This window comes from Ambystoma mexicanum, chromosome 9, assembly GCF_040938575.1.
Source record: "Ambystoma mexicanum isolate Mex_15411 chromosome 9, UKY_AmexF1_1, whole genome shotgun sequence".
Lineage (NCBI taxonomy): Eukaryota > Metazoa > Chordata > Amphibia > Caudata > Ambystomatidae > Ambystoma > Ambystoma mexicanum.
This window is the reverse complement of record NC_090931.1, coordinates 1,134,642,049-1,134,656,607: the sequence shown is the minus strand read 5'-3', so window position 1 is coordinate 1,134,656,607 and position 14,559 is coordinate 1,134,642,049. Positions and strand designations below refer to the sequence as shown.

General features: G+C 46.9%; 1 protein-coding gene across 2 annotated transcripts in view; it reads left to right on the top strand.

The window, feature by feature from the left end:
* The window catches only part of EPC2 (enhancer of polycomb homolog 2), a 662,055-nt gene that overhangs the window by 525,765 nt on the left and 121,731 nt on the right, over window positions 1–14,559 (top strand). For both annotated transcript variants that reach the window (XR_011274738.1, XM_069616502.1), the window contains exon 11: window positions 8,580–8,716. Coding sequence is in view for 1 of the 2 variants with exons in the window: in XM_069616502.1 (XP_069472603.1) it covers window positions 8,580–8,716 (137 nt within the window). In the remaining variant the exon portion in view is untranslated. The remainder of the gene's footprint in view (window positions 1–8,579; window positions 8,717–14,559) is intronic.

Sequence of the window (14,559 nt, the reverse complement as noted above, 5' to 3'; positions counted from 1 at the left end):
TCGGCATACCCTACTGTTCCACAGGACAGGGATGACAAAAGATACGACTCTATGGCGAATAAAGTTTTTTCTGCATGTAGCATGGCGTTGAAATCTATTAACGCTACTGTACGCTCGCAAGGTTCAGCCATACACTTTGGGAGTGTGCTTCATCAGCGGCTGACTGCCTCCCAGAGGGAGAAGAAAGGGAAGAGTTTCTAAACATCATTAAGGATGGTAAAGCCGCAATGTGCGAATCCCTTCAAACTGGCATTGATTCTGCTGACAGCATCAGTAGGGCCATGGAGGCAAGTACTACAACCCGCAGATTTGCGTGGTTGCGAAAGCCTGGGTTTGCTCCAGATGTACAAGCCAGACTTTTAAATATGCCCTTTGACGGCTCTTCTTTGTTTGGTAAGAAGGCGGATGACCGCCTAGAAAAGTTAGACATCCAAAGCAGCAGCAAAATCCCTGGGTGTTGCAATCCGTCAAACGCCATATCGCCCCTCAGGAACCTCGTGGAGAGGTAAGTCCTTTCGCTTTTATTCCACATTCGGAAAAGGCAGAGGACAGTAGGTTCAAAGAGGTTAAAGATTCACCCGAGGTGGACAGGGTAAAAATACAAAAGCCGCAGCAGCAGGTACCTCTTTACCCTCGGCACCTGCATCAGCTGCCTCTAAATCACTCTGAGGACTTTCCTCACAAGACCCCAGTAGGGGGCAGGCTAACTCAACATCTGACGGAATGGCAGGCTATTACCTCAGATGCTTGGGCATTGGAGACAGTTGCCCAAGGTTACTGCCTGCCTTTTCTACGCATTCCACAGAGTCATCCGCCAGGGAACAGCTCTCGGAAAGTTCCAGATCCGCTCCTCTTGCAGGAAATTGTAGACCTGCTTGAGAAAGGTGCCATAGAACCGGTACCTGTAGCGGAGAGGAACAAGGGCTGGTACTCCCCCCCCCCCCCCCCCTACTTCCTAATACCGAAGAAGGACGGAGGACTGAGACCTATCTTGGACTTAAGAGAATTGAACAAGTTCCTAAGGAAGGGCAAGTTCAAGATGGTAACTCTTTCTCAGATCCGTCAGGCCCTCCAGCTTCAGGACTGGCTGGTATCTCTGGACCTTTAGGATGCTTATTTCCATGTGCCAATCCATCTCAAACACAGGACATACCCGAGGTTCGCAATTGGCGGCTCATCAATTTCGAGTTCTGCCATTTGGGCTGACCTCCGCCCCGAGGGTCTTCACCAAGCTAAGGTCGGTAGTGGCTGCAAGTCTAAGGATGGAAGGGATTCACGTCTACCCCTACCTGGACGATTTGCTGATCAGAGCTGTATCTCCGGAACAAGCTCACATCCAGCTAGATTATGTCTGCCACTTCCTTCACAAACTGGGCTTCTCCCTCAATTTAAAGAAGTCGCAGATGATACCATCAGAGACTCCAGTTCATTGGAGCGGTCCTGGACACTTCCCTGGGAAAAGCCTCGCCACCAGAGGTGAGGGCTCAAGATATTCTGCAGATGGTCACCAAGTTTCAAAATGCCCAACGTCTCCCAGCCTTTGACTTTTTGAGGTTGCTAGGCCTCATGGCATCCTGCATCTCCCTTGTGCCAGAGGCTCGCCTGAGAATGAGATCTCTTCAGTGGGCACTGAGAACTCAGTGGTCGCAATTCTCAGGGAGAATGACAGACCTCCTTCAGGTTCCGGACAAGGCGGCTCGAGACCTTCAGTGGTGGGCCTGCCAGGAGAACATCTTGAAAAGGAGAACTGTTTTGGCAACCATGGCCGGAGATAACAGTAGTCACAGATGCCTCACTCACGGGGTGGGGAGCCCATACCAACGACTTGACCATCAGCGGTTGTTGGTCTCCATCGGAGTCCAGACTACATATCAACCTGTTAGAGCTGAGAGCAATCAGACTAGCGCTGAAGGCGTTTCTGCCATCTGTACAGGGGAAAAATGTCCTGATAATGACGGACAACACAGAGCCATGCACTACCTCAACAAAAGAGGAGGCGTAGGATCACTGCTTCTGTGCAGATAGGTGATGCAGCTCTGGTTTTGGCAATCCAAGAAGGAATCTCTCTATCGGCAGTTCACTTAGCCGGAGAGAGAAACTTGACAGCGGACGCTCTGAGCAGGCAGAGTACAGTCTCCCACGAGTGGGAACTAGCTCAGGAAGTCCTTCCAACAGATCTTCACCCTTTGGGGAACCCCTCAAGCGGATCTGTTCGCCACCAGCATCAACAGGAAGTGCGATCAGTTTTGTTCAAGGGAATTTCCCCCGAGAGGAGCTCTAGGGGACGCGTTCGTAGTGCTATACCTGTTTCCTCCAGTCCCTGTCATTCCTCAAATGATCAGGAGGTTGAGAAGGTTCACGAAAACCATGATCCTAATTGCCCCGGACTGGACCAGGAGAACGTGGTACCCGGACCTTCTGAACCTGTCCATCTGCCCTCCAATTTGTCTTCCACTCAAGGAGAATCTTCTCACGCAGAAGGGAGGTCGGGTTCTCCATCCAGACATCAGAACCCTCAACCTTCACGCTTGGTATCTGAAAGGTTGAGATACAAGGATTGGGACCTCCCAGATGACGTCATGGAGGTGTTGCTTTCGGCAAGAAGGCCAGCAACAAAAACTTTATACCGCTGCCGTTGGAACACATTTTGCAGCTGGTGTAGAGAAAAGAATTTCAACCCCTTTTCATGTGGTACACCAACGGTGTTATCTTTTCTACTCTATTTGGCAAATTCGGGCCTTCAGGTTGGCACTATCAAGGGCTATCTCGCAGCGCTATCTGTCTTCAAGCGCACTGCAGAGGAACCATCGTATTTCAAGTTACCCTTAGTAATACAATTTCTGAAGGGATTAACCAATGTCTATCCTCCAAGACCATTCCAAGTTACCTTATGGGACTTAAATTTAGTCTTACATTTCCTGATGGGTACTCCTTTTGAACCACTCCACTCTTGTTCACTAGGGTTTCTCACCCTTAAAACTGTCTTATTAGTGGCATTGACATCTGCTAGGAGGATGAGCGAATTACATCTTGTAAACCCCCTCATACAATTTTTCATAAAGATAAAGTTGTCCTACAAGTGAAGCCTAATTTTCTCCCAAAGGTGGTTTCTGAATTCCACATCACTCAGAAGATTGCCTTGCCTTCATTTCATCCCCCTCCCCATCCGGGGAAAGAGGAAGAAAGGCTGCATAGGCTGGACCCAAGGCGGGCTTTGAGCTTTTACATCTGCAGACCCTCTAGGATTAGGCAAGCAGACCAACTGTTCTTAGGTTACTCGGGGCACAAATTGGGATTACCGATAACAAAACAGACAATTTCCAGATGGATTATTTTAGCCATTCTGGAATGTCACAAACTGGCAGGGAAAGAGCCTCCTCAAAATCTTAGGGCTCTTTCAACCAGGGGTATCGCAGCCTTTTCGGCCCTCCAAAGAGGGGTACCGATTCGAGACATATGTGCGGCTGCCACATGGTCGTCTGCACATACCTTCACAAGATGTTACAACCTGGATTCCTCAACTAGCCAAGAGACTAGATTTGGAAAAGCTGTGTTGCACTCTGTTCACTCTTGAAGGGAAACATGGCAATTTTACTCCCACCTCCAGTTACACACCACTGCTATGGGAGTCTATCAAGATAAGGAATACTTCGGAGGACACAATCCCTTCGAAGAACAAGTTACTTCTTACCTGGTAACGTTCTTTTGATGGGATGTTCCTCCGACGTGTTCCTTATCGCCCCTCCCATCCATCCCCTCAGTAAAACTTCCTTTGTGGTTACAGCTTACGCTCCTTCTGGGTCACTAACCAATTCATGTAAAACAACTGTTAACGTCAAAACGGAACTGAGCAATGGACGCTGCGCGAGTCTATACGCATGATGTCAGCGCCGGTACGAAGGCTGTCGAGGGACATCGGCTCGAGGGACGTCGACACGCACCGCCCTCTACTGAAAAATAAATTCCGAGGCCAGCAAGCTGGAGATGATCTATCAAGATAAGGAATACCTCGGAGGAACATCCCATCGAAAGACCGTTACCAGGTAAGAAGTAACTTGTTCATCTCTGTTACAACCCTACAGCTCACATTGACACCTCTTGAGCTGCGCCTGGCTGCTCAGTCACTCTACCAACTTTTGGATTACATGCTTATACCAAAGGGTGGGTTTACTATTGCCAGGAGGACAAGGCTGGTACAGTCTCCCACAGGGTACTGCATACAATCCTGCCTAACCTAGTTGATCTCACTTCCGCCTTATTTATGACCACTCTTCATGAGCTGGGATTCTCTATCAACCTCAAGAGGTCTTGGCTGCAGCCTACTCAGAACCTGACCTTTCTGGGCCTCATGGGACACAGGCTCAGAGAGATTTCCCTGCGGACGACAAGATTATGGCCATCAAGAGGGCCGTAAGTCACTTAGCCGAGAGGTGACCTCGGCCTGGTGGTTCCAGCATTTACTGGGGATCAGGGCGGCGGTCCTACTGGCCGTCCCCCACAAGAGGCTCAAGATGCGGATATTACAGCTGCACTTCGCAGCCACATGGAATCGGGAGGGGCTCCCAAGCAGAGCTTGTCAGTATTCCCCCTTCTCTCCACCCGGACCTCACCTAGTGGTCCAGGGACTGCAACCTGCGGACTGGCAGGCCCTTCAGACAGGCACCCCCTCAGACCACCATAACCACGAATTCCACCCTGGGGGCTACGCTGGACAACCACAGTTTCCATGGAGCAGGAATTTATCAACTGGCTGGACCTGAAGGTTACCTGGGTAGCTCTCCAGACTTTCTTTCCGCTCATTGGGGGCAAAGTCATCCTCATCTAGACGGACACTTCCACCAGCATGTATTATGTTAACTGGCAGGGTGACACCAGGTCACCTCCGCTGTGCTGCCTAGCGGTCAGCATGTGGGAATGGGCCCTGGGGAACAACATCTACCTGACTGCAATCCACCTCCTGGGGGAGTCCAACCTGTAAGCAGACAGGCTCAGCAGACTGAAGGCAGATAATTATGAATGGTAATTGAACGATCAGGTCTTGAACAATCGGGTCTTGCTCAGGGTGTTCAGCAGATGGGGACATCTGCAGGTAGACCTCTTTGCCTCCTGGTCAAACAGGAAATGCCCGCAGTTTGCATCCTGGCAGGGGTGGTGCCCCGGCTCCCTGGACAATGCACTCCAGATACAGCATAATGGCATGGCAGGGTATGCATCCCCCCACCCTGATCCACAAGGTGAATCTGCAAGATAAGAGAATCGTGTCACCTCTGCATCATTCTGATCGCTCTGTGGTGGCTGGCAAGACTGTGGTTCTCGGAGCTCCGCAGCCTCTTGCACAGGCCCCCCATTCACCTGTGCTGGGCCCAGCTCCCCTCCTCTCGCAGCAGGGGGGCATGGTCATCCACCCCGCTCCACAGAAATTAGCCTTCGCAGCGTGGTTTCTGAACAGGTCACACTGAAGCATCTAAGCAGGCCAACCTGGACATAATTCAGGGCGCTAGGAGCCAGTACAAGAGTAAATGGCCGGGTTCTGTCACTGGGCAGACTCTAAGGACCCTCTTACCTGCACATTGGAAGATGTGCTCTCATTCTTGGCACACCTGGCTCACTCGGGTGCAAATCGACACCTGCTGTACCTACTTGGCAGCCATAGGAGCCTAAAGGAATTCCGAGGAGGAGGTCTTTTCCTCCTCCAACCTGGTGGTTAGACTGCATCTGGCAGGCTTCACCAGGCTCTACCCGCCCATCAGAAGCCACACCCTGTGTGGGACCTCAATGTAGGGTTGGGCGCCCTGGCGCAGAAACATTTCGCACCAATGGCGTCCGCCGACATCAGATTGGTCACACTTTAAACAGCCTTGTTGGTGGGTCTCACTTCTGCTCGCAGAGTCGGAGATCCAGGCTCTGGTAGCATCAGAACCCTATACTACTTTTCACAAGGATAAGGTCGTCCTGAGAACGCATCCCGCGTTCCTACCTAAGGTAGTCTCTGCTTTCCTTCTGAATGAGGAGATGGTCTTAACTATGTTTTTTGCTGATCCTAAGGACGATGCTCAGAGGGTCTTGCACTGTCTGGATGTCAGACGCGCTCTGACATTCTATCTAGACAGGATAGCAGGATGGATGGTTTCAGCCATCAAGGAGGCTTATGAAGGGCAGCACAAACTGCTTCCAGCTAACATGAACACCCAGGCTGTCTGAGCCAAGGCCACGGCCGTCATCTTCCAGCTGCAGGTTCCGTGGCAGGTGATCAGCAGGGTGGCCACCTGGGCCACCCCTTTGGCTTTCTGTGAAGCACTATTGTTTGGACGCCGGCTCTAAATCGGACGCAGCTTTCGGACAGGCAGTTCTAAGGAACTGTTCGCTTAAGGAGGGTCTCCTCTCCACGCTGGGGCTACATTCAGTTGTAATCACCCATACAATATGGAGGTAAGGGGACGGAACGTAGGAGTAATTGTTAATCACTGTAGTTATGTTATTTTGCATTTGTATAGCGCCTTATGTACCATTAGTATGATCTCAAGGCGCTGGTAGGTTGAACGCCCTCAGGAACCGCAGTTCAAGTCAGTTGAGAGAGAGAGAGAGAGAGAGAGAGAGAGAGAGAGAGAGAGAGAGAGAGAGAGAGAGAGAGAGAGAGAGAGAGAGAGAGAGAGAGAGAGAGAGAGAGAGAGTCGTAAAGTGTGTGGGCGCACCAGGTATGTGTGCAGCCTGTGTGGTTGTTGCATGATAGCTGCTTCTTAGCGATAGGTGTGGTGCTGAGGAGATCAGTTGAATGTGTTCAGTCTGGAGGGTTGACAACCAGACTGAGTAGACGCCTAAGCTAGCCGGTGTGTGCTAGCTAGCTGTGTTTTATTAGGGTGATGGGTGGTTTGATGGATCATGTTAGTAGAACAGCTTTACCGAATGTGTCATAGTACTGCTGTATTCTAGTTGAATGGTGGTGTATAGGAGAGAGTAGGCGTAGTAGTGTGATATTGTGGTAATCGGTCATGTCTATGCAATCGGGCACAATCTACCTACTAAATTTAACTTTTAACACAGTGACGCTATTAGGGTACATTCAATGTTGTTGGTGATACTATCTTCAACTCTAATACAGTGACTCTAATAGGGGATGCTTCTAGGGTGAACTTTAACATAGTGACGCTATTGGCGCACACTCAATGATGTTGGGAATACAGTCTAGGTTCAACATTAACACAGAGATGCTACAAGGGTGCGCTTTCCAAGTTCAACTTTAACACAATGACGCTATTAGGTACACTTTCTAGATTCAACTTTAAGATAATTACGCTATTAGGGCACAGACATTGATGTTGGGAATATCTTCTAGATTTAACATTGAGACAGTGACGCTAATTAGGGTACGCTTTCTAAGTTCAACTTTAACACAGCGACGCTATTCGGGCATACTCTCTAGATTCTACCTTAACACAAGGACGCTATTAGGGCACACCTTCCAAGTTCAGCTCTAACACAGTGACGCTATTAGGGCGGGCACACTCTCTAGATTCAACATTAACACAGCAACGCTATTAGGGCACACTTATAGATTCCGCTTTCACATGGTGACCCTTTCTTGATTCAACTTTAACGCACTGATGTCATTGGGCACACTCAATGATGTTGGGAATACCGTCTAGCTTCCATATTAGCATAGTGTCGCTATTAGGGCACACTTTCTAGGTTCAGTTTTAACACATTGACGCTATTAGGGCACATGCTATTTATCACAATTGTGTCTAAGTGCGGCACATGCTATCATTCACAATTAAACTAAGAGTGGGGCATGCCATCAATCGCAATCCAACTAAGAGTAGGATATGCCATCATTCAACGTTCAGCCAAGAGTGGGACGCGCTGACATTCTCCTAGTCCATTGTCCCCTTTCTTCCATACGTCCCACCATCCTCCCATCTTATAATACTGGTCTCATTAGGCAATGTTAATATTGTTGACGCATCAGTGGGGACTGAAGAGTGGCTCCGGTGGGCGGAGTGAGGGGAACACATGCTCCCAGGGCTGCGCCTCTAAGTTTAAAGGGGAAGGTTTTTTTTCTGGTGCAAAAGGTACAGTCTCCCGTCCCTAGCGAGGGACCCCCATGCAGTATGGAGGAAAGGGACTATGGACTAGGAGTACGTTAGTCACTACAGTGAGTAACATTGAATTTTTGCTTTGAAGTTTCTGGATCAACTGCTATATGGTAGAATGTGCATAGCATGTGATTCTAAACCGGTAAAGGCTCCAGAAAAGAACTATTGGGTCAGTAATGTTAATCTTATGTGTTTGTGTCTTGTCCAAAAATGCTCTAAACATACTACTCTGATATAGTTTAATGTATGTAAAAGAATGTGCATTCAAATTAAGGTGATGTGCGGGGCCGTAACCTATGAATGTTAGTTGCTCCTTCAACTATTGCAGCAACTCTTATTCTTTTACACGTTCTGATGTATTACTTTATTGAGCACATAATGCTAGTTTGTGTCTCATAATAATGTTTAACATCTTATTTATCAAACCAGTGATCTGGTTTTTACTTTTGTTAGTGTTTTGGTCTGATTTTCTTTTTACCTGTACAGTCACAGGAGGCATTACAGAGGAACAGTTTCAAACGCATCAGCAGCAATTAGCTCAAATGCAAAGGCAGCAGCTGGCTCAACTTCAACAGAAAAAGCAGTTACAGCATTCCTCGCAACAGACGCATCTTAAAGCACAGGTACATCTTTTCATATGGGGCACATTTGTCATCAACGATGGTCTAACTTTTGAATCAGTTATTTTATCAGGTTGAAATTAAGGTTTACAGTGCAATATGCGAATTTAATCTTCGATTTATGTAGCAGCTTTTGATTTTTATAAAGGCTCTGCTTGTCTACTTTTAGTACATTTCTTTACAACTTAAGCATGCACATTTATTTTGGAATATCAACATGGCATGACAGACTTCCAGTCCTTTTGATCCAGTCACTTAAGCCAAATGGTTGCAAGGATTCATCTTCTAAAGCACAGACACCTCTTTCGATTGATACGTAATAATGCATGATGCCTAAAATGTCACTTGTCAGACACATGAAACACTTTTTGAGCTTATTCATTTCATTGGGTCAATGTGTGCAAGGTAATGAATGAGTTTCAATAATACTTTTCACAATGCAGCATCTCGAATACTTATTTCAATGTATGAGCTCTGACAGTTTAAATGTTTCTCAGGCCTTGTCAAAATTATCCCGACATACTTTTGGAGATTGTTTGATAACATTTTACTTTCTATTGCCCCGGGTCCTGTAACTGAGTCCTCGGGCATTACCTGAAGCAGTAATAGCCCCACCTACCCCTACCCCCACCACCAACCCTTGCTGCTAGGGACTGATTGCTTAAATATGAGCCAAAGACATGTGCTACATGTTTTGATGATTCAGAAGGATAGGGCCTCTGACCATCTCCTGTCTGAGATGCAATTCCCTCCTTGTCATATTGGACTTCAAAAAAGAAGAAATGTGGTTAAATCTGAGACATTTACGACTTCAAATGGAAAAGGTATCCAAGCCTATTTACATCAGCTGAGGGAGTGTCCACCATGCTTTTTTGTTTCTGCCTGTTTCTAGCTGCTCTGCTCTGTGTGAAACACTTCCTCCAAGTGCTCTTCATCGAGGTCTTTTGGCATTGGAAGAAAGGTTTCCTTTTCCTACAAATATTATGATGTGATACTAGTGCAGCTTTAATGCCAAAAAACTTCCTAGCTGGGAGATTTTTCAGCATGGTCTTTTTTTATAATGACCTCTGCAGAGCCTGCCTGCAAAATTACTGACCTTAATTGAAGGCCTGTGTCTCCGGAAGAACTTAATTGTTAGTTTCCCTTCCTCTCGAGATGAATTTAATGTCCTTTGCTTGGTTTATAGCTGTGGTATAATAAACATTCCCACACTCCATTATCCAAAGTCACTATCTGTAGTCTACCACATCACATTTCTTATTCTTCCTGTTCTCCCTGCTTCTGAGCTGGTTAGGCACTGCCTGCACACAGCAGGGAGGTTTGGAAAATACCTACAAAACAAGTATATTTAAGGGCTTTAGAATCTGGCTCTGTACTTCCTCTGTTCACCTCCATGTGTATGCCGTTGCTTCTGCCAATGTAAGGTCAGGCTGGAGAGGGTGTCTGCTCTGCCCCAGAGCTTTTGGAGGTGTAGCGAAGTGTAGCCCTTCTTGTAATAGGCTACTTTACAATCGAGCATGCATCATTGGTGCTTTGCATCTGCCTATAATTAAGTCATCTGAATGATCTAGCCTTATTTGTGGATGTGTTAATTAGCATTTTACAGGTAACCTTTGCAATGGATTGTTTCGCCAAATTAATTCTTACACTACTTTGTTTTAAAATGTATGAGACTTCACAATATAAAGCCAGTAGGCATGGTGGGATGTGCAGTTGGGGGAAGGCAGCTACGAATCAAACCTCTTAATTTAAAATTCCAGGTTCTGTTTTTCTTTGGAAGACCAATATGGACATGATACTTGCATCTTGTGCAGCCATTGTGCAGATGAAATTGTACTGTTTGGTAAATCAAAACCCCAACTTAACCATACATCTTGCAATGCTCACAATGCTCTCATAAGGATTTCCTGCTCTCGCACCTTCAACTAAAGGCTACCCCGACATCTTGCCTCCTTTATTCTACACTTTGGAATGTCAGCCTATAGTCTCTTGTGATTGGAATGTTTTTCAAAGGAAAAACTCTGCTTTGGAAATTGTGTGAAGAGTTACTATAACTGGTCTACAATTACTCTGCCCACCAGTTGTTTTTTCAGGAAGTGGGGCTGGATGCGCTTCCAGCACAGCAGCAGTATTTCCTCACTTTTTTTTGTTTAAATCGTTGCTTTACTGAAATCGAAAGCTTTACCTGATCCGACCCCAGAGGCCTGGGGGTTTTCCATGCACGACTCGTGTGCATGCTGATTCACGGCGGTCTTGCGCGCCTTGAAACACTATGGTGTGCTAGGTAGAATTCTCCTTTCTGTGCGAATTCCCTTAAACCTCTTTTGCTGGACTTTAGGACTTTTACATTTTAACCCTGGAGTGAGTGAGCCCTTTTTTCTCACTCCCTCATGTGTTTTGATCGGATTTAGAATGTGTTTCTTTTGTTTTTGGGGTCTGTCAAACTGAATAGGCATCTACTTTTTGTATGGTGACACACAGCACCTTCAGTGCAGTGTCACAGAGAAATCCTTTAGATTTCTAATAATGTTTAAATACTGTTTCTTGTGAGAACTACTGTTCCCAAGAATAGTAAAGTGAAATTGAGTTTACTTACCTTTTCTCTTTAAAGGTCCAGCACACTTATGTGGAGTGCTGGGGGTTACCTAGCAGCCCCTTTTCCTACTTACTCATGTAACATTTTTTATGTTACCCTCACTACTTTAAATGGCTGGTGGCAGTGGTCTAATTTTCCTACCTTTGTGCTTTTCTACCGCAGGCTGAATCCTCAGCTGCAGTGTAGCACCCATGGGTGACCATTTTGTCCAAAATGGCCCGGTCTTCTTTTTTCACCATTTTCTTTTTGTGAGATCTTTCTTGGGTTTTACTTTGCGCGCCAAACCAGGTTTGAGCCCTTTGTTCGTTTTGCCTTTGGCAGGCTTCAGTACTGAAACCCGCCTCTGGCTCCAGTGGGTCTGGAAGGGCAGGAAGTGAGTGAGGTTCCCGGAACTCCCCTGTCATTGTCTTTAGGAATGCCTGAATACACCCAGTCCGGATTAGCTGACTGGCTGTCCTTGCATTCTAGGAAACTTTCTCTTTTGCCTTTTTGTGACTTTTTAACATTGCACACAGCATCTTATGATGCAGTGCATTGGGTGGATACATTTGTATCACCCTAGCTTTTTACATCTAGGATTTTTGGTTACTTGTATATTTTCCTAAAGACAAGCTGGTGGAGCAGATGCCTTTTTACTATTTTTGCATTATTCTTAGTGTGCACATTCCTGTTTAGCGTGTATAGCTACTAAGCATGGATAGTGCCCTAAAATGGCCTTGCCAAGAGATTTTTGCTTGTTCTTTGGCCATGTTGTAGTTTGGCCTTCCTGATTTGCCCAGTCAGGAAATCCCATATACGGTCATGCACCTGGGAACTGCTTTTGCAGGCTAGTGATCCTGGTGTGTGGCCCAGAAAAACGGTGAGACTGTTTGTTTAGTCCCCTTCCACATCCGGGGTATGAGAGTCTAGGTGTGGGGCATCAGTGGAACCAGTAGATTTCCCTGATTGCACCATTCAAAGGGCCAGTAGTTGTCCAAATCCTTACCATTGGTGGGCTTGGATTCCTGCTTCTATTTCTTTAGATCATCGTTGGAGCCAAGAATCCCTTGTAGCCTAACCTAACTCTGTCACAGTTGCACCCAGAACTTTGGTAGTTGCCAGCTTGTTGTACCAGTGGCCTTCCCTCCAAATTTCAGCATTCCAGCATCAAGGGATTCTGTCCTATGGGAGCTAGTAAAACTGTGACTGGAATGACGCCTGCCTCCTATTTGTGGAGACCGCCGCTGGTACTCTTCTTCCTCTATCCTTTGAAGTGACTCGAAGAGGTCTGCATCAGTGAATTGTGCATATCTTCGTCGCCAGGTGTTGCATCTTGCTACTGTACCCGACCGGAAGAATCCTTGCATCTGCAGCTCCTGGGCACCTGGAGTCAACGTCGGGGGGGGGGGGGGGGAATCAACCCCCTCCTCCCAGCAGATGAATGAAGTCGTTTGGTTGTTGCACCTGTTGGGAAGAATTCTCATAAATGTGCTAATTCCTCTGTACCTTAGAGACCCACAGCTCTTTCGCTGACCTTTGGGACTTTGTACTTTTGATTCTGTCTGTTTTCTGTGGTTTATTTCTTTGGTTATGGAGTTTTAGACAACTCTATAGGCATCATTATTTCATTTGTCACACAGCACCCTCAGTGCAGTGACACAGGGGAAGCCTTTTGGGCTCTCCCAAGGTTTAAGTCCCTTCTCTGGGATGAACTGCTGTTTCCCAGAGAATGCAAAGTTAAATTGGCTTTACTAGTCTTTTTAAATTCCTAGACCCAGCACACACTATCTTCCAATAGAGTGCTGGAGGGGTTACCTAGTATCCACTATGTCTAGAAACTCATGTAGCAGTCAAATGCTACCCTTTCCTATCGAAATGGCTGGTGGCAGTAGCTTTACAACGAACTACCATGATTTTTCCCGACCGTGAACACCGGTAGCTAAAAATCGCAAGAGCCATGTTTTTCAAGATGGCGTCTAAGCCCGCTTTGTTTAAACCGGTCCTAGTCTTCTTTTTTCTCCATTTCTTTTTAGAAAGGTCCTTCTAGGGTTTTTCTCTGCGCGCCAAACGAGGTTTGGCCCCTCTGTTTCTATGCAATTGGCAGGCTTCAAGACTGAAGACCGCCTCTGGCACCCGAGTGTCTGGGGTGGGCAGTAAGTGAGTGAGGTGCCTGAAATTCCGTGCTTAGCCTCCTAGGAGACCCAAATGCAACCTGGCATGATTAGCTGACTGTCCGGCAAAGGCAGCCACCCTGCTGGGTGAGTGGCAGCTAGGCTGGAATGAATGGGGGGAAAACTGTTTAAAAGTCTCTTGGACTGAAAGGCAGAGTCGACCACTGGAACGAAAGAACCGAAGGCTAGCTGGAAGGGGACGGCTGCTGCAACTACTGGACCGTTGGTTTGCCCGGTGGAGCCCTGCTGCAGGTCCGAATCGCCAAGTTCATCTCGACAGAGAAGCCCTTCAAGGACGACTTCTTCCTTTGAGTTGGTGGGACCAATCAACTCGTAAGCCACCTGGATACCATTCTCAGAGCTGGTTTGGATTAACCAGGGGGAAGGAGACCAGCTTGTGTGCTTGAACAGCAGCAACCAGAATCGAAGATTTGCCCATTTGCCAGCTTTGTGACCCGTCCCCGTGCACTGCAGGATAACCCCGACGTCCTCCCTCTTGTCCACATGACTGACGCTCAGGAACAGCGAGACCTGCAGGCACTGCCAGGAACAGAAGTCTTCAGCTGCATCTTTTTCTTCAATATAAGGTACTGTGTAAGCCCGACAGAGAACGTACCTCTCACAGCAAAAGGTCGTGGAACTTTGGCAACTTGCAGGCCTAGTCAGCTTGTGACCCGACATACGAACCTTTTTTCCGTGAACTACTTCGAAGAACCCTGGCAAAGACTTTTCGGTTCTAAATACCAGAACCGTTTTTACTTATACAAGACACTGTCCCATTGCATTTGGCCTACCTATTGCATTGAATCAACTCCCCTGGTGAACTCAAACTATTTGCACTGTTTTTTAGAGTAACTTTAATATTCGTTTTATTAATTTATGCCTTTTTTTTGTGCTCCTACTTCAATGCGATTTTGCTCCTACTTCAAGGGAGCTCAACTGCTTAGTAATCAGTACTGTAGTATGTTTGTGTGATATTGGTTGCCTCATTTAGTGAATGCTTTATAAATGATTGTGTAATTAATGAGTGTTTTTACCAAGAAACCTTGAGTATAAGTGTCTATCTGAATACTTGTCATTGTAGACCTTTGTGTAACACC